Source organism: Cervus elaphus, chromosome 3, assembly GCF_910594005.1.
Source record: "Cervus elaphus chromosome 3, mCerEla1.1, whole genome shotgun sequence".
In the NCBI taxonomy this organism is placed as follows: Eukaryota; Metazoa; Chordata; class Mammalia; order Artiodactyla; family Cervidae; genus Cervus; species Cervus elaphus.
In genome coordinates, this window is record NC_057817.1 from 43,594,791 (window position 1) to 43,618,886 (window position 24,096).

Sequence of the window (24,096 nt, forward strand, 5' to 3'; positions counted from 1 at the left end):
TAACACTCTAAAACATTTCAAAGATTGTTAACCTTCTAAGACAAGGAGAGGTTTAATATGCAAAACCATTCCTTTGAAAACACATAATTTAGACAATTTCTGGTGTGTGTAAAACTGTTTTTTCAATAATCACAGAGCCAAATAAAGAGCCCTTTTCATCTTGTTCTTGGAACTAAATGAACCATAATACTCTACTAGTCCAACAAAACTATTCTGTTTTAATCTTCTCAGTTAGACACAATTCTTTCTTTCTCTATAGGGTATTTTAAGCACCTAGGTCAGGTCATTCTGCATTTACAGTCTATATGACACTTCTTTTGCTATTTTAAATACTGTACCATAATGATTCCTAAAGAGTGTCTAACTTACTTTTCCTCAAATTTTCTCTTTTCTCTCCTTTAATGCTTTGTTCTTCTTCCTTATGACAGTCTTCATTGATTACTCTTGGCCTCCTCTTCTATGCTTCAAAACAGGGCTCAGTTTTTACAGAAACTAGCAACCAATCAGAATTTATTTATTCTGATCAGTAAACTGTCAGATTAGTACATTTTATCTGCATCTAACTGCTGTTGGTGTCACAGTTTCCACCTATGACGTAAGATGCTTACGGGTCTCAGTTTTCTGGAAGTCTAACCAAAAAATGATTTCAACCTACATAACTGAGTTACTTTTATTAAAAATAAGACTTCAATTAAAGTTTTTAAGCTAAATATCATACCATAATTAAAAAAGGGGAAAAATTTCAGCCCCATTTTTCTACATACCATAGACAGATTTCCCAAGAACCCTGAAGACTGTGTAAGCCGGGGAGACCTCCCTCCAGTTCCAAGAATGCAGGATACATCTGGCTGCCTCAGTAGGCTCCGGCTTGGTGGAGTAACTACAAGCAAGAAGTTAGTAAAGAGAATCTGAAGCGTATGAGCATTGATCATGAAAATGAAACAAGCAAACAAAAACAAATAATTTTCATTTTCAATTATTTAGATTCTAACCAAATAAATACTTTCAATATTAACATTTCTATAGTATGAAGATTTAACTTATTTTTCTAAATACGAACTTTTGGTACTACTGAGCCCACCAAAAACACTTTACTGCAAACAGAGATGCTTTCATTATAACATAACTGAACATTAAAAAAAAAAAAAAGACACTCATGAGTTCATGAACTTATCAAATTCTAATTTTATAAATCATACTATAGATAGAGGACATGGGCTCTAAAGTAAGCAGATTATGATTTGAATTTTGAGCAAAGGATCCTAAGTCAGTCAAGGCACAGATCATCCCAACTGCCAAAATTCATACATACTTACATACTTATCTAGCTATTTTATCTGCATTAATCAACTTCTCTAGGTCTCATGTACAGTTTCAGCAAAATAGAGACAATATCTACTTCACAGCTATTACACAATTATGTAAAGCTTTACACATGCTAAGAGTTCAACAAATAGTAAGTGCAATCCTTATTATTTGCTCTTAATTAAAAATAACTTATAAAATATAATATATATTATAGTATTAGCTGCTATTACTGTTATCATTATTAAATGCTTTAAAAGCAAAAAAATCTTACAAGGTTGTCGAAATGAGCTGGGAGTTCGGGGCATAACCTGGTTTCTTGGAGTGGTATTAGAAAAAACTTCATCCTGGGATGCCCGAACTACAGGAAATGTTAAGGAAAGTTTTTCATATAGAAAAAAACATCATTAAAGTTAGAATGAACCATATTTATACTATACAAAATATGTGAATACATTTTTCAAGGACAAGGTATTTTATAGCTACCATATTTTCTATGCGAGGAGTAAATAATTCCCTTTCCCCTTTAAATTCTAGTTAGCAGTTACTACAGTCCTGAACTAAGAGCTCAAGTCGTAGGTTACCACACACTGAACTAAGAGTTCCTAGATCTCAAACAACAGAGAAAATCGAATCTCAGCAAAAGCTAACCACAATAGGATAGCATTAAAATGGAACATCCTTATTTTCAGGGAAATATGAATCTCACTGACTTTCAGCATTATATTTGCCAAATAACACATCAGGAGAGTTAAAAAAAAATTAATTTCCACAGTATTTTATTATTACAGCTAGTGTTAAACATCGCTCATGGAAAGTCTGCACTGCTAATTCCGAACATGTTACAATGTTCATGCTGACGCTTAATACGCAAAGGATACTCAGGGCTCTTTTCTGGGCACTCTGCTTGCGAGCAGTCCGAGTCACCTCTGCCTCCCGGATCACAGGAGATGACATCTCTCCAAAGCCACTCCTAAAACGGCAATCATCACATTCACGTGAATGCAATGAGAACAGACCATTTGCAAAACCTTCATCATTACGACTGGAGCAAAGGATCCTCAGTCAGTCAAGGCACAGATCATCCCAACTGCCAAGTCTTTGTTTTCTTGTTGCTAATACTTCTCTGCCTCCAAATCCAGCTTCTCTCTCAAAGTCCTGCTCAAATTTTACCTGCATAAAGTCTTCTCTGACTTGTTAATGTTTTCCTCCTCTGGAATTACTTTAACACTTGGAATCTAAATCTGTATTCTAACATTGCTTTAAATAATTGTTTCGTGAAGATAAACCTTTCTTCGCAGGATTGAGGAGGTTCCTAAAGTTGCAGGAACTCTTAAAAGGATGTTCTGTAGTCTCCAAAGTACTTCAAACCATGGATACTATTGTTTAAGCTGGTGACTTGGGAGGCTAAGTAAAAAATAAATCTAATAAATTGGAAAGAAATGATCCTTCAAGCTTTTCTTTCCAGAGTACACTAAGGGTGTCTCCTGTCTCAGCACTATTATAGTCCCAGACATTCTCAGCCCAACGTCTAGAAAATAAATTGTGTGTATTATGAGACCTGTATCTTAAGAATCTAATGTGTATTTCCTCCACTTAAAATCTTCAGATAGATATCTCTGGCCTACAGAATCAAGTCCAAATTTCCTACCATGGTTTTTATAATCTGACCCCAGCTTACCAGTTCAGCCACAAACGTCACGTCCATACAAACACACACTGCATGTGACCACTCAGCTACACTTTCATATCCTTACACCTCTGTACTCATGCTTCTTTTCAGAGGCCTACATTCACCTCTTTGGTCTATCTGGTGAATACTTACTCATCAAACAGCCTCCTGGAGTCTAGAAACACACATCCAGGTTGGCAACTTGTTTCTTAGCTTCCTTTGTTAGCTTCCTAACTGATCAAGTTCCTTAACCTCTTTTAGCCTCAATGTTATGTGTGAAAAGAGGATCACAGTAGCTACCCTCATAGGATTGTTAGAAGGACTAAAATAGCTAATATACCATCACAAATGCTTACACACACACACACACACACACAAATCCGCCGGCAAAGTAGGAGACGCGAGTTCGATCTCTGGGTTGGGAAGATCCCCTGGAGGAGGGCATGGCAACCCACTCCAGTATTCTTGCCTGGAGAATCCCATGGACAGAGCAGCCTGGCCAGCTGCAGTTCACGGAGTCGCAAAAATCGGACACCACTTAGCGACTGAACAACAACAATAATACATTTAAAGCGGTTAAGGCAGTCGATGTAGGCTACTGCCACTATTCAAAGACCACCTAGACTATATCCTCCTTTGAGAGGTCTTCCTGGTACTTTCCATGACAAGGAGACTTCATTGCTCCGTTTGTTTTCCCACAAAGTAGTACAAAACACTCGTCATTCCGCACTGCTCCGACGTCTCCTCCACTATACATTCCCCGAGGCCAAGAACCTTGAATAACTCATCTTTATGCAGGGGCCTACCATCGTTCCGAGGTCACAGAAAGATTAACTATTTGGTGCTGAAACCTGTAATCAGGAAGTCTGGGGTGAGAGCCCGTTCCGTCACTGTCTGGCTTTGTGATCTCGGGCAGTAACTCAGCATCTCGAAGGCCGGGCCACCTCCGACCTCGCCCACCCCTGGAGCGCGAAAGTGAGTAGATGGCAGAGTTGCCATGGGAACCAGAAGATTATCATTAACCATACCCGTCCCCGGCCCAAGCGGCCTTTCTCCCTTAACTGCAGTCTCCCAGCCGGAAAAGGAGGCCTAGGGTCAGCACCCAGGCCCTCCTCTGCTTCCTGAGTCGGGTTTCACCCGTTTCATTCCTCCAACACGCTGAAGAGGAAAGCGTCCGAGCTCAGCCGTCTCCACCAGAACTCACCTGTCCATGGCTACAGCCTTCTCCACCGAGAACGGTGCAAATTCAGCTACAGTTTAGCCACCGCGTTTCAGCCTTCCCGCTCTCCGGAAGTAAACCCTTCGACCCGGAAGCAAGTTTTCAAGTTCTCGCGAGGGGTAGGAGGGAAAAAGAACCAACTTTCCCTCTAGGCGCCTGCACAAATTCTTTCGCCAGCAGCCGCACGCGCGGTCTGCGCAGGCGCAAAGTAGAGTCGGGGCTTGATGGCGCCGGGCTGGGCAGGGTCGGACCAGGGGCGGGGCAGGAGCGGTAGGAGGCGGGGCCTGACCGTTTAGCCGTGCTGCGCGGCCGCCACTTTCTTGACTGACATTTGTGGGCGTGGTCCAAGCGCCGGGGTTCTGCTGGAGGTCCTGGTGTATGTTGATGGTATAGAAAAACGTGAAGCCATTTCCTCATACTCTATGAGAAACAGCCTGGACGTTGAATTCAGACGTGCCGGCTCTGCCCTCATATGTCTGCTTGTATGTCTCTGACTATACTCACCTTGTTTGAGCTGTCGTGTAAACCCCTTAAGTTTTTGAAACTGTTTTCCATAGTGGCTAATTATTCTTTACTTGGTATATTTCCCTATTAAGGAGAAAATGATCACCTGTCTTAAAAGTATAAAAGGTGTTGGTATCGCCCTCTAGTTCAAAGTGCAGTAGTCAAAAAGCTGTATATTCTAGCCCTAAAGAAATAGGTTTACGTTTTCCGTAGGCATTTGTTGATATATTCCACCCTAATCCTGGGAAACGTCGTTCCAGGAGGACTTCTTCATACCTAATTCCCACTGAGACAGCGTGGGGTTTTGAAAAAACGTGGCTTTGAGCTCCGTGTAGGTTAGAAACCCCGGCGCTGCAGATTCCTCGCCTGTAAAATAGAGATAACGCGTTCATCACCGAGTTCTTGGGAGGATTAAAACGAGATGTCAAATGTGCATTGCACATAGTAGTCATCGAAATGTTAATTTTCTCCTCCTTCAATAACTATTTGAATCTCACCCTAGTACCCTCGTTTTTTCCCATATTCTAATTTTTCTTGTACAAAAGAGTACTTGTCTCTTAATGGAAAATGAAATGTGGTCTTAATGTTTTTTTGTCAGTACTGGAATCAGATTTATTCAAAGTAGGCACCAGTGTTTCAGGTTCTTGCCATGTGTCCCCTGGCAAATGAATTGTAAAGTGGTTTATTCTTAAAATGTATTTGCAGTGATAAGGCACACAGTAAAAGGGAAGAGCAGTTTGGAGCAAAAGATTATCTCCAAGGTTCAGTTCATATGTAAAGAGGGAACATTTGTTTAAAAAAGACTTTGCCTTCCACTGAAATGCGTGTAGTTTTCATCCCTGGTCAGGGAGCTAAGAACCCACATGCCTCAGAGCCAAAAAGGAAAAAACAAAAAAAGCCCATAAGTAAACAACAGAAGCAACATTGTAACAAATTCAATAAAGACTTTAAAAATGGTCCACATCCCCCCCCCCAAAAAAAAAAAAATTAAAAGTGCCCCATCCGAAAGGCAAGCCCAGAAACAAGGAATGATTTTTTTTTTTTTCCAAGGAATGATTTTTATGGGCTGGGTAATTTCATAGACTGGGGCTTCCCAGGTGGCTCAGTGTGAAGAATCTGCCCGCCAAGCAGGAGATGTGCGTTCGATCCCTGGGTCAGGAAGATACCATGGCGAAGGAAATAGCAACCCACTCCAGTATTCTTGCCTGGAGAATCCGTGGACAGAGGAGCCTGTAGGGCTGTAGTCTATGAGGTCCCAAAAGATTCAGACATGATTTAGTAACTAATCAGCCGCAGTAATTTCATCGGCTAACAAGTGGAAGAATTATTTCAACTATTTTGGGGAAAGCGAGAGGATTTCGAGGAATTGGGCCACCACCACTTGATGGCCTTTTACGGTGGGTGGGCCTTAGAACTGTCATGGCAACTGTTATTTAAATACTAATATGTTACAATAAGCTTATGAGGCTCAGGCTTCCCTTGTGGCTCAGCTGGCGAAGAATCCACCTGCAATGTGGGAGACCTGGGTTTGATCCCTGGGCTGGGAAGATCCCTTGGAGAAGGGAAAGGCTACCCACTCCAGTATTCTGGCCTGGAGAATTTCATAGACTGTATAGTTCATGGGGTCACAAAGAGTCAGAAACAACTGAGCAACATTCACTTCACTTTATGAGGCTCAGGGTCTACTGGAAGTTGAATCGTCTGTCGTCTTGGACCTAACTGGTTCTAACAGTTTATGTCATATTCTCAAAGGCTATGTCATTTTTTTAAATAATAATTTTATGTATTTATTTTTGGCTGTGCTGGGTCTTCGTTGCCGAGTGGGATTTCCCCTCCTTGTGGCGAGCAGGGACTGCTCTTTAGTTGTGGCGTGCAGGGTCTTCATTGCGGTGGCTTCTTTCGTTGAGGAGCACAGGCTCTGGAGCACGCTGGCTTCAGCAGTTGGGGCTCCTGGGCTCTAAAGCACAGGCTGGGTTGTTGTGATGCATGGGCTTTGTTATTCATTTGGGATCTTCCCAGACCAGGGATGGAACCCAGGTATCCTGCATTGGCAGGTAGATTCTTTACCACTGAACCACCAGGGAAGTTCAAAGTCGATATCATTTTTTAAAAGCTTGTACCCTGCCCCATTCTGTTCTGTTTCAGTTTTACACCACGACATTTGGGGCTTGCTTGTTACATAGCCATAGATAACTGGAACAAATGGGATGAGACTATAACACTGTTTTATAATCTGCTTTTCCACTTAACAGTGTGAACATTTTATCATGCCAAGTATCACTCATCTCCATCATTCTTGAATTAGCCACATATTTTGAAAGAGGAAACTTTTGTCTCTATTTACATTAACAATACAGCTTAACACAGTCTGACTTCAACCCTCACTGCTAAATGAAAACTGCTCCAAGAAAAGTCACCAAAGATCTCTTTGTCAGTAAAAGTTTACTTTTCATCTCTCATCATCTTGGGTGCATTTGACCCTGTAGACCAGTTTCTTGTCTGCCACCTTCCTATAGATGGGTGTCAGGACTTTACTAATCAGCTTCTCCGGTCTGAGTCCTCTCTGGCTTCTCTTAACTAGTCTCCTATGTGGGCTTTTGAAATCTGCCTTTCCCTTAAATGTTGATTCATTTTCTTCAGAATCCTAACCTAAGCTCTTTTTCAACACTGCACAATCCTCAGTCTTTAAACTAGCAACTTTCCCCTCCAAGATTCTCACTCTATACTTCTAGTACGTATCTTGCTTTTACTGGACATGTCCACTTTGAGGATACAGAGTATCTGAAATTTAATATGTTCTAATTCTAAGCTTGAACTCAACAGATCTGCCTTCTTGCTCAAGTCCCACCAAAACAACTACAACTACAACCCTATCTCTCCTCCTGTATTTTGCATCTTCGCAAATGGCCACATGCAGTTGCCCAAGCTAAAAGCTGGGGTTTGATTTCAGTAGGAGGGAAGTTTCACAGGGCAGGGGTATTCATCTCTTCACTGTAGGTCCTCCAACTGAACTTTTTTCTTCCTCTTGCAGGGAGAGTGATCTTCTAAAAATATAAGTCTGATTGGGTCACTCAAATTTCAGTTTCTATGTGATCTCAATTTTTACCTTCAAACTACTTGACTCAGCCTTCTGGCATCATCTCACCACTCTCTTTATCTCAAATTCTATGTTGTAGACATATTCAACTACAATTCCAAACATTCTGTGGCCACTTGCCATATGTTCTCCACTTCTACCAAGCAGAGGCAAAAATGGACTAATCAATGCCCACATCACAGATGCTATTCAATCATAAAAAGATGTTTAGAGATAATTCATAATAACTTGGAAATGTTTCTGTTTTGTTTTGAATCAGGGAAGCAGGTGAACATGTATTATACATCAGTATGCTCAGAAACAATGTAAAAATACTAAACAGGGGCTGGGATGATAGTGATAAAGGATGAATTGGTGGATCACAGAGTTTTTTTTAGGCCACTGAAAATATTCTGTATGATAATATAATGGTGGATACATATCATATATATTTGTCTAAACCCATAAAATGTACAACACAAAGAGTGAATGAACCTTTATGTAAATATCAGGAGTAAACCCTTTTGGAAACTCTATGGACTTTGAGTAATTATGATGCTAATGCAGGTTCATCAGTTGTGAAAAAAATATACCACTCTGGTGATACAGGTTGATAATGGGGGAGGCACTACATGTATGAGTGGGGATCGGGGGGAGATATGGAAAATTTGTGTATTTTCCTCTAACTTTTGCTATGAACCTAAAACTGCTCTTAAAAAAAAGGAAGTCATTAAAAAAATATCTGAAAGATCACACGAAATTGAGAGAGTCATTTCCTAGGCAGGTTGATAAGAAGTCTAGGGGTCCCCAAGGAGAGAAAGGTCTGGAATATTCAAGGAGGAAGAAAGGACAAACTTTTCACTTTTTTTCCTCTACATTCCTTAGGATTATATAACAATAATGTATCCTGCCTGAGGACAGTCTTTGGATTAACCCCCCTGGCTAATTCTGTTATCTTAAGACATTAATTATGGGAGTAGGTCTGGTGAGGTCTTTACAACGTCCAGACATTCTTTGGATTCATTGGAGAGTATATAACTCCATTGCTAACACTAGCAAGTGGGTAGTCTTTCTACCCCCTTCTGATGTCTATGTCAGAAGCTTTCTCTATCTCCTTTATACTTTAATAAAACTTTATTGCACAAAAGCTCTGAGCGATCCAGCCTCGTCTCTGGCCCCGGATTGAATTCTTCTCCTCCGGAGGCCAAGAACCCTGGTGTCTTTGCGTGATTCAGAAACAACCTTTCAAAATGTTGATAGTCGTTGTCTTTGGTGAGATTTGATGACTTTGTCTTGATTGTTGTTATTGTCTAGTTTACTTTGCCTTTTTTTTTAAAAAAAGTAGTTTATTTTCATAACATATAAGATAGTTGAATTGAAATTCAAAGGAATATTTTAATAAATTCATTAAAAATTCAATAAAAAAACAAAAAGGGACAACAAAAAAAATTCCAGTGAGTCAGATATGAATCAGGTGAATTAAAGTATGGTAGGTGCTTAAATTTTTTTGCCATATCCAAAACATTGAAGAATTTTGAATATACTTGTAAGATACACTGTCAGTCAGTCAGTTTAGTCACTCAGTCGTGTCCGACTCTTTGCGATCCCATGGACTGCAGCACGCCAGGCTTCCTTGTCCATCACCAACTCCCAGAGCTTGCTCAAACTCATGTCCATTGAGTCAGTGATGCCATTCAACCATCTCATTCTCTGTCGTCCCCTTCTCCTCCTGCCTTCAATCTTTCCCAGCATCAGGGTCTTTTCCAATGAGTCAGTTCTTCACATCAGGTGTCCATTGTGTTGGAATTTCAGCTTCCGCATCAGTCCTTCCATTGAATATTCAGGACTGATTTCCTTTATGATTGACTAGTTGGATCTCCTTGCAGTCCAAGGGACTCTCAAGAGTCTTCTTCAACACCACAGTTCAAAAGCATCAATTCTTTGGTGTTCAGCTTTCTTTACAGTCCCGCTCTCACATCCATACATGACTACTGGAAAAACCATAGCCTTGACTAGACAGACCTTTGTTGGCAAAGTAATATCTCTGCTTTCTAATATTCTGTCCAGTTTGGTCATAGCTTTTCAAGGAGCAAGCGTCTTTTAATTTCATGGCTGCGATCACCATCTGTAGTGATTTTGGAGACCAAGAAAACGAAGTCTGACACTGTTTGCATTGTTTCCCCATCTATTTGTCATGAAGTGATGGGGCCAGATGCCATGATCTTAGTTTTCTGGATGTTGAGTTTTAAGCCAACTTTTCCACTCTCCTCTTTCACTTTCATCAAGAGGCTCTTTAGTTCTTCACTTTCTGCCATAAGTGTAGTGACATCTGCATATCTGAGGTTATGATATTTCTCCCCACAATCTTGATTCCAGCTTGTGCTTCCTCCAGCCCGGCATTTCTCATGATGTACTCTGCATATAAGTTAAATAAGTAGGGTGGCAATATACAGCCTTGATGTACTCCTTTGTAACCAATCTGTTGTTCCATGTCCACTTCTAACTGTTGCTTCTTGACCTGCATACCTTACCTGCCTCATGAGAAATCTGTATGCCGGTCAAGAAGATACACTGTAGCTTATATAAAACAGTAAGTTATTAACAGGATGTTCAGATATTAGATAATGGTGGCTTTTGTTTTAATTCTAACATTTGGGGAGCAGTTTTCTTCTCTGAGCTCAAAACATTGTCAACATGCTATTAAAATTTCCTAATAGTCTTTTTATCTAAAGAAGTAGAATTACAGAAAGATCAAGTGATTTATTTCAGGTCATGGACTTGAACTAAATTGAATCACAAACCAAAAGTATAGTAAAGAACAATGAATCATTAATTGAATATAAATATCAGTTTTTGGCTGAAACAAAACCACATGTATAAAGAACCCACCTGCCAATGTAGGAGACACAAGAGACATGGGTTCGATCCTCAGGTTGGGAAGGTCTCCTGGAGGAAGGCATAGCAAGCCTTCGAGCCTAGAGAATCCCATGGACAGAGGAGACTGGCTGGCTACACAGTTCATGGGGTCGCAGAGTTGGGCACGACTAAATTGATTTATCACACAGCACATTTGCTGTCAGAATGTATATCAAAACTGTGTGTAGGTTTTAAGATCTAGCTTGACTCAGGAGACAATATTGCCTAGAGGTTAAGAGGGGTCTTGGAATTCAGGTTTCTCAGGTTTGATTCTCAGTTCTGCAGTTTATCAGCTATTTGTACTATCTTTCACCTCTGAAAATGAAAATATTCTTTTAAGATAGTTGAGGACTAAACACAAAAACAGCAATAGAGCAAAGTGGTCAAAAGCTCAGATTCGAGAGTTGGATTGCCTAGGGTTTCATCCTAGATCCTCTAAGTACCAGCTACATGACCTTGGGTGCAAGTGTCTGCCTCCATTTATTTTTTTGGGTTGTAACAGTATACCAAGATCATAAAGTTATTATGAAAATTTAGTGAGTTGGTGACTGCAGCCATGAAATTAAAAGACACTTGCTCCTTAGAAGAAAAGCTATGACTAACCTAGACAGCACATTAAAAAGCAGAGACATTATTTTGCCGACAAAGATCCGTCTAGTCAAAGCTATGGTTTCTCCAGCAGCCATGTATGGATGTGAGAGTTGGACTATAAAGAAAACTAAGAGCCAAAGAATGGATGCTTTTGAACTGTGGTGTTGGAGAAGACTCTTGAGAGTCCCTTGGACTGCAAGGAAATCCAACTAGTCAGTCATAAAAGAAATCAGTCTTGAATATTCTTTGGAAGGACTGATGCTGAAGCTGAAATTCCAACACTTTGGCCACCTCATGCGAAGAGCTCACTCATTGGAAAAGACCCTGATGCTGGGAAAGATTGAAGGCAGGAGGAGAATGGGACAATAGAGGATGAGATGGTTGAATAGCATCACTGACTCAATGGACAGGGTGATGGACAGGGAAGCCTGGCGTGCTGTAGTCCATGGGGTCGCAAAGAGTCAGACATGACTGAGCAACTGAACTGAACTGAGTTATGTGTAAAGCCTTAGAATAATAGCAGTCATTATATGTGTGGCATGATATACATGTTTAAAATTTTCTTATTCTTACTCTGGTAATAATTATCCATTTGTTTTACCATCAAACTTGAGATGTAGTGATAGAGCCATTAGTAACATAGACTGAACTGAACCAATTCCAATCCTTTTTTTTTTCTTGTGATGCTTTTTTTTGTGATGCAAAAGCATTTTTCCTTGTTTATATAAAGAGCTCAAAAAACTTTATACTGATACTTTATATTTAATACTTTTTATTGATAAATATGTGCTTCCCTCATAGCTTAATCGGTAAAGAATCTGCCTGCATTGCTGGAGACCCAGGTTCAACCTTTGAGTAGGGAAGACTCCCTGGAGAAGGAAATGGCAACCCACTCCAGTATTCTTGCCTGAAGAATCCCATGGACAGAGGAGCCTGTCAGGCTACAGTCCATGGGGTCACAAGCGTCAGACACGACTTATTGATTAAACCACCACCACCACTGATAAATATAACTGCAAAGCTTCCTTTTATTCTCCGTATAAAGGAGTTCAATAGACATAATCTTGAAGAATCCTTATTCATCCATTCACAAATGATTACAAAGTATCTATTATGTACTAGCACAGTGTTTGCACCTGGGAGATATTGATTGGGAGATAAAGGACATTTGCTGATTTTTTTTTAATATGCAAACTTACCTATTCAAACATCTTTAATTGATAATAAACTTGGAATACATAAATATTTTAGATCACCATTGTAGTCATAAAATCTGGCCATTATTTTCTTAAAATAGTCTCAAAACCTATCATGAGAATTGTGTTCGCAGCCGCCGCCGCGCCGCCGTCGCTCTCCAACGCCAGCGCCGCCTCTAGCTCGCCGAGCTCCAGCCGAAGGAGAAGGCGGGTACGTAAGGAGGTCTCTGTACCATGGCTGCTACAAGCAGACTGCCCGCAAATCGACCCGTGGTCAAGCACCGAGGACGCAACTCGCTACAAAAGCCGCTCGCAAGAGTGCGCCCTCTACTGGAGGGGTGAAGAAGCCTCATCGTTAACGGCCTGGTACTGTGGCACTCCGTGAAATTCGACGTTAGCAGAAGTCCACTGAACTTCTGATTCCAAACTCCCCTTCCAGCGTCTGGTGTGGGAAACTGCTCAGGACTTCAAAACAGATCTGCGCTTCCAGAGCGCAGCTATTGGTGCTTTGCAGGAGGCAAGTGAGGCCTATCTGGTTGGCCTTTTTGAAGACACCAACCTGTGTGCTATCCATGCCAAACGTGTAGCAATTATGCCAGAAGATATCCAGCTAGCACGCCGCATACGTGGAGAACGTGCTTAAGAATCCACTATGATGGGAAACATTTTTCATTCTTTAAAAAAAAAATTTCTCTTCTTCCTGTTATTGGTAGTTCTGAACGTTAGATATTTTTTTCCATGGGGTCAAAAGGTACCTAAATATATGATTGCAAGTGGAAAAATAGGGGACAGAAACCAGGTATTGGCAGTTTTTCCATTTTCATTTGTGTGTGTGTTTTTAATATAAATGCAGAGACATAAAGCATTAATGAAAGTAAAAATGTTTCAGTGAACAAGTTTCAGCAGTTCAACTTTATAACAATTATAAATAAACCTGTTAAATTTTCCTGGACAATGTCAGCATTTGGATTTTTTTTTTTTTTTTTTTTAGTTCTACCATTTTATTGCTACCAACCCATCTCCCTCCACCCTCATGCACACACGCTCAGTCATGTAACCCCATGGACTGCAGCCCGCCAGGCTCCTCTGTCCATGGACTTTTCCAGGCAGGAATACTGGAGTGGGTTGCCATTTCCTTCTCCATGGATTTTTTTTTTTAAAACAAGTAAATTTCATATTGACTGCAACTAAATGGTGTTTGTAGCATTTTTATCATACAGTAGGTTCCATCCATTCACTATACTTTTCTGAGTTGTCCTACATGCAAGTACATGTTTTTAATGTTGTCTGTCTTCTGTGCTATTCCTGTAAGTTTGCTATTTTTTTTAAGTTTGCTATTAAAATACATTAAACTATAAAAAAAACCTATTATGAGGTAAAGCTGTTAGATCTTGTAAACTGATATTAAAGCTTGGTTGGCAATGTTTTATTCTTATTTTTTTCCTTCTTGACATTGACTAGATCTTTTAGCTTTTATTTATTTTAAAAATTGTGGTGACATAGATATCACATAAAACTTAACATTTTAGCCATTTTCGCGTGTTCAATTCATCGACTTTGAATACATTTCACATTGTTGTACAAAGAAATATTTTAGCCTTAAACATATAAACCAAACTATAAACCAAAATGAATCTTATATTATTTTTTGTTTAATTTGGCTTCCTGCTCAAGACGCATCTTGGTAGTCAGAATGAAATTCTGACACACGTTTTATTTATAAGTAGAAGTGATATTGTAAAGCAGTTAAACACCAGTGATGGTAAGCAAAACAGAATTTGAATGGATTTTAGGGGGGAATCTGCAAGATATAAATTTGGTCTGGAGAGATCATGGAGCAAAAAAGATAGAAAAAAAATGTTGAATTTTAAGAAGTTCATGAGTCAGGGAAGGAAAAATATATTTAAGTGTGGAGTGTAAACTGCATGTGCTCTCGAAGATTCAGATGTATTATTGGAATTTCATGTATAAGAGAAATGCTAATGGAAGGACTCCCTGAGGCACTGACAGGAGGCCAGGAAAGGATGTGGTCACTGCGGTGATCACAGGAAGCTATGGTTTGAGTACATGTCTTTTCAGATATGAATTTTTCCTTTTTTTTTTTTTGCAGGAGGGAGGGGTGATGGTGGTATCTGGTTCGAAGGCAAATACTTTACCCTGAGGTCAAATGGGGTCAAAGTTTAAATACGGAGCTTACCTGACCCTTGTTTGTCCATCTTAGGAACGCAGTGTATGGTGGGTAGGATCTTGTCAGTTAACATTTGATGAGTTATTTCACCTCTTCAGACTTCAGTTTCCTCTTCTGTAAAATTGAGAGTACTGTCCTCAAAAATTTGCCCTGGTGATTAAATATTATTTATGTAGCAATGTGAGAGGTGGCAGGGAACACAAAGACTCCTTGGGTTGAATTCTGGCTCCCCCACTTACTCTGTGGAGCTTTGGACAAATTACCTCCCTGCTTCTGTATAATAACAGTACCTACTGAAGAGATTCACCATGAGGATTATATGAGTTTACATAGACAAATCACTTAGCAGTGTTTGGTATATAAAACCACTCAAGGCTCTTGCTGCTTAGTCGCTCAGCTGTGTCTGACTCTGCCATCTCATGGACTGTAGCCCACCAGGCTCCTCTGTCCATGGGATTTTCCAGGTAAGAATACTGGAGTGGGTTGTCCTTTCATAGGCTAATACAATAATGCATCACATACAGTATTGAATGGATACCTATATGTAGTTATACAAAGGTTTAGTAAGTTCAGCTCCAAGAAGCCAGGGACTGTATCTGTTTAATTCATCTCTACCTTTGTCACTTTGTAGGTGCTCAAACTTTTCTTGAATGAGTGGGTCATTTCCAACTGATACAACTACATTCAAAGTGAAAGTGAAAGTTGTTCAGTCGTGTCCAACTTTTTGTGATCCCATGGATCCATGGAATTCTCCAGGCCAGAACTCTGGAGTGGGTAGCCTTTCCCTTCTCCGGGGGATCTTCCCAACCCAGGGATCAAACCCAGGTCCCCCACATTGCGGGTGGATTCTTTACCAGCTGAGCCACAAGAGAAGCCCAACTACATACGCTACATTCAATTCCTCAATGAATAAGAGTATCTACCTTTATATAATCAGACTGAATTTACTTGCACTTATATGATTTTCAATCGTATACAGATGCCTCACAGTACTCTCTACCACTTCAAAAGATTTCTTTATCATCTCAATCTTGTGGAGCTTAAAAACAGGAAGAACTCTTGAATAATTTATGTGTTACAGCTTCTTAATCCTTTCAAATTGTGCTCAATGTGAAGAGGAAAATGGAATGGTGAAATGTAAAATTTTGTAATTTCAAGTTACTGGTATTGCTGAATTGTGATTTAAACAGCAACGTCTGAGAGATTTTTAACATGAAATCATAAATATATTATTGCTTCTTAGAATTCTGACGGTAAGGGTGAGCTCAATATAGGTTTCACTGTGGCTTGTGCTTGAAAGCACTGAGCGGTCAGTGACATTTTGAAGGTAGTGGTGAATTTGCTGACAGAAAGTTTGCTGGACAAATAAATCAATTTTAGTGACTCCTTACAGACATCTCAGGCATCAATAGAGAACACGATCTTGGAGGTGATTGAAAAACTAAAATCATTGTTCCCTGTTGATACGGGACATTCTCCAGCTAAATCACAAACTAGTATTGCAGTTTATGCATTCTGCTTTGCTGTTTTTGCATACTTCTCTGCTTGGCATAGAAATCCTGTAAATCAAATACACACTCTCATTTCTGATGAATGATTTCTTAGGGCCCTTGAGACAGCATTGCTTTGTTGTTTTCTCTAAATAGCATGATTTACACTCTGTTTAGCTTTTATTATAAAAAGAAGGGAGCTAGCATGAAACTTACCCCATAAATTCGACTAAGAAAAGTCACATTAAAAATTTTCTTATATGATCTTATTTCTGACTGAGCCTCATCCTGTCTGGTTTGGAGGTTTGAAGGCAGGAAATTCAACCTCACACATTACGGGGCTCTTTCCTCTTCTCTAGGGTTTGCATAAGAATCCATAGGGTGGCTTCTATGGTGCTAGGCACACAGATAAAGGTATCCAGCCTTCACTCCACTTTACCGAATGCAGGTCATTGTCCAGATCTCTGTGTCTGACAGATGTCAGAAAGATGGGAGGCATATGCAGCATACCCAGTGGAAGAGGGCAAGGAGGGGTTAAAAGAAAACAGGGAAAACAAGCACATTATTGTTATGTGACTAAATGATAACTTTTTGAGAAACAACATAGCAAATAATTTAAAAACTTGAATGAACACCATATGTGAAAAGTTGTCTTTTTCAGTAAGTAAATATCTTATTAGATGTTCTATGAAAATGTATCCTAAAGAGGATGCATCATGCACCCACGATGCTATGAATCTGTTCTTTAACGACACAATTTTCAAGGGGTTATTTTAATGACTGAAAATGTAGCATAGGTAGTTCATAAATCAAGAGCAGGAATTGACTTTTAAAATACTTTAAGGATATTTTGAGCCACAGACATATTGTCATATAGGAGCCAACTATGCAGGTTCTATAAATAGATGAACATTTAAAAGCCTAAAATGATATAATGTATGTATTGGCAGTGGGATATAATGCCAAGAAAAAGCTGTGTCAGTCTGCCCTTGAAATTTGTTAGGAAGCTGGAGTCTGTGCCACAAAAGGGCATTAGGTATGTGTGTGCTTCCAAATCCATCCTGGTTTCCTATTTGCAATTTTTAAATGATTGAGTTTAATTCTTTAGGAAACTGCCTGCCATCCTAGGGGAGTCTTTCTGCTTCTCTGTCCTTCACAAGATCAACTGAAGTTCTTCAGCTGTGTAAGAAGGTTGAATTTCAAGTATTAGAAGAAAGCTAAACTCCTTTAGTTTTTTGAACAATGACTTTTTTCTTTTTTCTGATTTAGCTCCATAAAGTTATGACTTTACTTAAATTTTTAAAAATTTATCTTTACTTAAAGGTAGCAGAAGAATGTTAGGGGAAAAAGAAATAATTTAAGTCATCCATATTACAACTGCTAGGACAGTAGTTTTTATTATTGCATGTTATCTCCCACATGTTGACATTGATGCTTTACATACAGTGATGATATTCAGATAGCTTTTATATTCCAGAAACTTATTTACGTATTACTGACAATGAGGAATTCTCTGTCTTTCTGATCCTGATTTGTTTTCCCATAGGTATGTTTTTGCTTTTCGTCCCTTATGTACTGAAATCTCCCTAGCTCTAACTTCCTTAATCTTCCTCTCCTCTATAACCATGTTAACAACCTGGAAGGTATTTTTCAGTACCTTTTCCAGGCTCATGTAATACACCCACATACATCCACAATCCTTCCTTGCATTTTGCTTTGTTCACTTTCAATACCTCAGAGAAATCCCTCTAAGTCAACCATCAAACATCACATTCATTTTTAATGGGTGCATAATATTCTATATTGTGACTGCATCATAATTTATTCACTTTTGATGGTCATTCACCCTAGTTCTGTTTTTTCTACTACATTGTATCAGCCTTGTATATGTGTGTGTGTGTGTGTGTGTGTGTGTGTGTGTGTGTGTGTCTTTGCTGTAGTTATCAGGAGTAGGATAGCTGAGTCAAATATGCCTAGTTTGACTTTTAATAAGTAACAGCAGACAGCAAATTAAGACTTTTGCTTACCAAAATCTCTACAAGGCACATTTCCATGAGCAATATATGACTCCTTTCTTGCCCTCTCACCCTCCTTCTCGGATTGTTGTTATCTCCTTTTCAAATTTTCCCTATGTTTGGGGTTCTTTGGTACATGGTTTTGCACTTCTCTGGCTACTAGTTACTTTGAGCAACTTTTTATGTTTATGGGCCATTTGAATTTGCTCTTCTCTGAACTGCTTACTAACATCTTTCACCCACTTTTCTTTTGGATTGTTTCTTCTCCATTCTTAAGAACCTTTTGTATTTTATAGATATTAGCAACTATATATTTTGTTGTATCTTCCCAAATCAATTGACTTTGTAATATATTTTGCCAAATTTTAAATTTATAAATTCTTTAATTTCACTAATTTAAATGTATAAAATATTTTCATTTAAAGTAGCTTTTGAGTTTCTTAAATTTGCTAAGAAGTTCTCCCTTACCTCCAGACTATACTTCCAGTCTCTTAGCTTTGTGTTCAGTTCAGTTCAGTTCAGTCTCTCAGTCATGTCCGACTCTTTGCGATCCCATGAATCGCAGCACGCCAGGTCTCCCTGTCCATCATCAACTCCTGGAGTTTACCCAAACTCAAGTCCATCAAGTCAGTGATGCCATCCAGCCATCTCATCCTCTGTCGTCCCCTTCTTCTCCTGCCCCCAATCCCTCCCAGCATCGGGGTCTTTTCCAATGAGTCAACTCTTTGGATGAGGTGGCAAAATATTGGAGTTTCAGCTTCAGCATCAGTCCTTCCAATGAACACCCAGGACTGATCTCCTTTAGGATGGACTGGCTGGATCTCCTTTCAGTCCAAGGGACTCTCAAGAGTCTTCTCCAACACCACAGTTCAAAAGCATCAATTTTTCGGTGCTCAGCTTTCTTCACAGCCCAACTCTTACATCCATACATGACCACTGGAAAAACCATAGCCTTGACTAGACAGACCTTTGTTGGCAAAGTAATGTCTCTGCTTTTTAATATGCTATCTAGGTTGGTCATAACTTTCCTTCCAAGGAGTAAGCATCTTTTAATTTCATGGCTGCAGTCACCATCTGCAGTGATTTTGGAGCCCCCAAAAATAAAGTCTGACACTGTTTCCACTGTTTCCCCCATCTATTTGCCATGAAGTGATGGGACCAGATGCCATGATCTTCGTTTTCTGAATGTTGAGCTTTAAACCAACTTGTTCACTCTCCTCTTTCACTTTCATCAAGAGGCTCTTTAGTTCCTCTTCACTTTCTGCCATAAGGGTGGTGTCATCTGCATATCTGAGGTTATTGATATTTCTCCCGGCAATCTTGATTCCAGCTTGTGCTTCTTCCAACCCAGCATTTCTCATGATGTACTCTGCATATATGTTAAATAAGCAGCGTGACAATATACAGCCTTGACGTACTCCTTTTTGCTTTACTTTATACTTAATTTAAAAAATTTAATATATCTGGAAGTTTCTTTTTGTGTGATAAAGGGGTTGCACTTTCATTTTCTTCCACCTGATAGCTACTTGTGTCAGCGTTTTCCAAGTAACATTCTTATTGAAATAAAATTTTGTCATAGAGTAACTTGTCTACTAGAATCTACTTCTGGATTCAATTCAACTCTACCAATTAAGGTTATTTCTCCTTTCACTTGAACTTTAAGATCATTCAGTTCAATTTCAACATGTCACCAGTTGAAATTCAAATGAGAATCATATTACATTAAAATGCTCATTTGGGGAAATTTTATGATACTGTCTCCCCATTCAAGAATAAAGAATTTGTTTAGATTTATGATTTATGTTCTTTAATAAGACTTTTTTTAAAAATTAGTTTTGGGCTTCCCTGGTGGCTCAGAGGTTAAAAATAGTTTTTAATTGCCTTTTGGCTGTGCCGGATCTTCACTGCTGCACGGGCTTTTCTCCAGTTGTGGGGGGTGGGGGTGGGTCTCTTACTGCGGTGGTTTCTCTTGCTGTGGAGCATGAGCTTTAGGTGCACGGGCTTCAGTAGTTGCGGCACATGGGCTCAGTAGTTGCGGCTCCTGGGCTCCAGAGCACAGGTTCTGTAGCTCTCTGCACCAGCTTAGTTGCTCTGTAGCATGTGTTATCTTCCCAGATCAGGGATTTGAACCTGTGTCTCCTGCATTGGCAGGCAGATTCTCTACCACTGAGCCACCAGGGAAGCCCCAGTAAGACTTTTATATAACTCTTTCTTGTTGGCTTTATTCCTTGAGACATTTATAATTTTTGTTATATTTACCCTCATATCAATTCCTAAGTACTTACTGTGAATACAGAAAAAGCTATTGATTTTTGGCATATTTATTTTGTATTGTTACCTTCCTAAGTGAAAGTCGCTCAGTTGTGTCCTACTCTTTGTTACCCCATGGACTATAGAGTCCATGGAATTCTCCAGGCCAGAGTACTGGAGCGGATAGCCCTTCCCTTCTCCAGGGGATCTTCCCACTCCAGGGATCGAACCCAGGTCTCCTGCACTGCAGGCGTATTCTCTACCAGCTGAGCCACAAGAGAAGCCCTACTTTCCTAAGTTCCTGAATAATTCTAATAAACTTGTTGAGCCTTTAGGGTATTCATTTCTAATAGTTTCATTTTCTAGTGTTTATGTCTCGGTCTATTGACAAGGCATCCTTAAGCACCACTAGGGAACACTAATATTTTACAGCATTTTATAGCGTTGTTCTAAAAGCTAAATAAGATAAACACCTGAAATTGCTTACAGCAGTGGGTGGCACATAGTAAGAGGTCCAAGAAATAACTAATATTGTTATTACTTCTCAACTAGCAAGAGTTTATGAGTTCTTCAATCTCAAGTTTCTCATGGGAACATCATGCCAAAGAATAAGAATTTAGCTATCGCTGATTTTTCTTCTTTCATCATTCTCCATTTTAATTGGTTTAAAATGGAGGCTTAAGCTCCCCAACTTTCTTAAGCTTTTATTTGTGATTCTCTCATCATGATATGATGACAGCAAGAGAGCAGAGAAATAGTCTATGTTTGGAAATGATTCATAGATTGTTATTATGTAATAAATAAAAATAAAAATTAGTACATAATTTTTACAACAATCTCAGGAAACTACCACTTCACAGTTATCTTCCTTTTGAAAAGATAGTGAAGTCGCTCAGTCATGTCCGACTCTTAGCGACCCCATGTACTGCAGCCTACCAGGCTCCTCCATCCATGGGATTTTCCAAGCAAGAGTACTGTATTGTGCTGCCATTGCTTTCTCCAAACTAGGTTTAATGCTAGATTGAGAAACCTGTATGCAGGTCAGGAAGCAAGTTAGAACTGGACATGGAATAGCAGACTGGTTCCAAATAGGAAAAGGAGTACATCAAGGCTGTATATTGTCACTCTGCTTATTTAACATATATGCAGAGTACATCATGAGAAATGCTGGGTTGGAAGAAGCACAAGCTGGAATCAAGATTGCCGGGAGAAATATCAATAACCTCAGATATGCAGATGACACCACCCTTATGGCAGAAAGTGAAGAGGAACTAAAGAGCCTCTTGATGAAAGTGAAAGAGGAGAGTGAACAAGTTGGTTTAAAGCTCAACATTCAGAAAACGAAGATCATGGCATCTGGTCCCATCACTTCATGGCAAATAGATGGGGAAACAGTGGAAACAGTGTCAGACTTTATTTTTGGGGGCTCCAAAATCAGTGCAGATGGTGATTGCAGCCATGAAATTAAAAGACGCTTACTTCTTGGAAGGAAAGTTATGACCAACCTAGACAGCATATTAAAAAGCAAAGACATTACTTAGCCAACAATGGTCCATCTAGTCAAGGCTACGGTTTTTCCAGTAGCCATGTATGGATGTGAGAGTTGGACTATAAAGAAAGCTGAGCACTTAAGAATTGATGCTTTTGATCTGTGGTGTTGGAGTAGACTCTTGAGGGTCCCTTGGACTGCAAGGAGGTCCAACCAGTCCATCCTAAAGGAGATCAGTCCTGGGTGTTCACTGGAAGGACTGATGCTGAAGCTGAAACTCCAATACTTTGGCCACCTCATGCGAAGAGCTCACTCATTTGAAAAGACCCTGATGCTGGGAAAGACTGAGGGCAGGAGAAGGGGATGACAGAGGATGAGATGGTTGGATGGCATCACTGACTCAATGGACATGGGTTTGGGTAGACTCCAGGAGTTGGTAATGGACAGAGAGGCCTGGCGTGCTGCGTTTCACGGGGTTGCAAAGAGTCGGACACGACTGAGCGACTGAACTGATTGAATATATTTTGATTTAACTCATGGGGTGTTTTTGAGTTTATTGTGTGCAGGTCAAGGAGACCTGTCACAGAATCTATGGTTTCCTAGAATTTGTTCTCTCTTCTTCAAAGTGAGAGAGAGCAGTTGAGCCAATTTTGACTAATTCTACTGCTCCTCTCAGTGAGTTTCACAAGTAACTAAGCTAAGAAAAAAAGTCGTCTCGTATAATGCAATAGCCTTGGGGAGATGAGCTGTTGGTATCTTCCAGCAGATGATTGGGGGGGAGATGGCACTGTAAATTGTCTTCACTGTCCAGGGCTGACATGTTTTAACATTTTACTTCTAACCTATTTGGACGACATCCTGAGATCTGTCCTCTTTACCCTCCCTGAACAAGAACCTTTGCAGGGGGCCCAGGGCAACAAAATCATTAATTCTGTATCCAGCATTAACCACATCCTGACAAGGGGAGGAAGTCCTGACCACCAGAGTATCCTGTACTGGTTCAGAGTGGAAGGATGAAGGGAGACATGGTGGGTGCCTCTTTCTTCTGTGGTGACATACTTTATGACAGCATTGGGTGGCATGACGGTGGCTAACATCATCTTGTATGATCTAAGTCATGCTTTAGTGAAGTTTGAAGATCCAAAGGAATAAATGAATGAAATGAGAACATTTTCCAGAATAGTTCTGGTAGAGAATGATTGAATCAACTTCTGGGAACTCTAAGTTTGTATCTTAAACATGTAAATCCTACAGATGGTTACTCTCTCCTTTTACCATTACCTCAAATAGTTACCAGAAATAATAAACAGATAAAGCCTATCTAGAGAAGGTCCAAATTGATTTTTGAGAAACCTTGCAAAAATTATTGCAGTATGTCCTAACAAATATAAAACCCTGAACCCCACTGGACTGAATTAATCCCTACTTTGCTTGAATGTTCAATGTAGTTTACTCCAACCAAATAAATTTTTACCATTTAATTCTTGTGCCCATCCATTATTCTCGTTTCTAAAAACAAAGGCAGTAAACAAACCAATTCAGTGTGGGAGTTGAATAAAACCTAAATCATGACACTGGTTTCAGAAGCACTCATTTTCTTCTAATATGAATCATTCAAGTCTGATTAAAGGTGAGAGGGTGAGGTGGAGGGAAAACCCTTTTTGTTGTGTCTGGAAATGAAAAGCAGAGAAAATAAAGTTTGCTATTTATATCACTCCTAAATCTAAGTCAGTAGAAGGGGGAAGTTTCTGTTATTGATCAATGAATAATACAAAATATGTTGTGTAGACAGGATGTGTGCTAAACCAAGTGGAAGGTAATTCAGTAATAAGTAATAAAGTAGTTCAGGGATATTGATTAACAGAATTTCACTCTATTGGTTCTAGAATTGTGGAAATAGCCCAGACTGGACCTCTTATTGATTCCTGAAGGTCTCTACTGACTCTTCATTTCCCTTAGAAGGATCTCTGCAGAGTAGCTTAATTCTGAAGCTTTCGCAGGTAGGATCTCTCTAGAGACCCTTGGGTCTGTTGATTCAATTCGGCACGTTTTGAATTATCCTAGAGTAGATCTATGCTGGTCTCTGTCATTGCAAAATTAATAAAACACTGTGTGGTAGGTGGATACTGGCTTCCAAAGGTACGTTCATGTCCTAATCCCCAAACCTGTGAGTTTTATCTTTATT

At 39.7% G+C, this 24,096-nt stretch overlaps 1 protein-coding gene and 1 pseudogene across 2 annotated transcripts in view; one reads left to right on the plus strand and one right to left on the minus strand.

Moving 5' to 3' along the window:
- The window catches only part of NUP107 (nucleoporin 107), a 49,829-nt gene extending 45,493 nt beyond the window's left edge, over window positions 1–4,336 (minus strand). Inside the window, exons 1-4 of one of the 2 annotated variants that reach the window (XM_043887717.1) lie at window positions 4,182–4,336; window positions 2,187–2,278; window positions 1,580–1,666; window positions 765–880 (exon numbers count right to left, since the gene is read on the minus strand). In XM_043887717.1, the coding sequence (XP_043743652.1) occupies window positions 765–880; window positions 1,580–1,666; window positions 2,187–2,278; window positions 4,182–4,189 (303 nt within the window). In that variant the 5' untranslated portion in view covers window positions 4,190–4,336. Of the gene's footprint in view, window positions 1–764; window positions 909–1,579; window positions 1,667–2,186; window positions 2,279–4,181 lie in introns of those variants that run through there. The other variant, XM_043887726.1, reaches the window with a different exon arrangement.
- Window positions 4,337–10,327: 5,991 nt separating this feature from the next.
- LOC122678949 lies at window positions 10,328–13,330 on the plus strand (annotated as a pseudogene).
- Window positions 13,331–24,096: the final 10,766 nt, after the last annotated feature.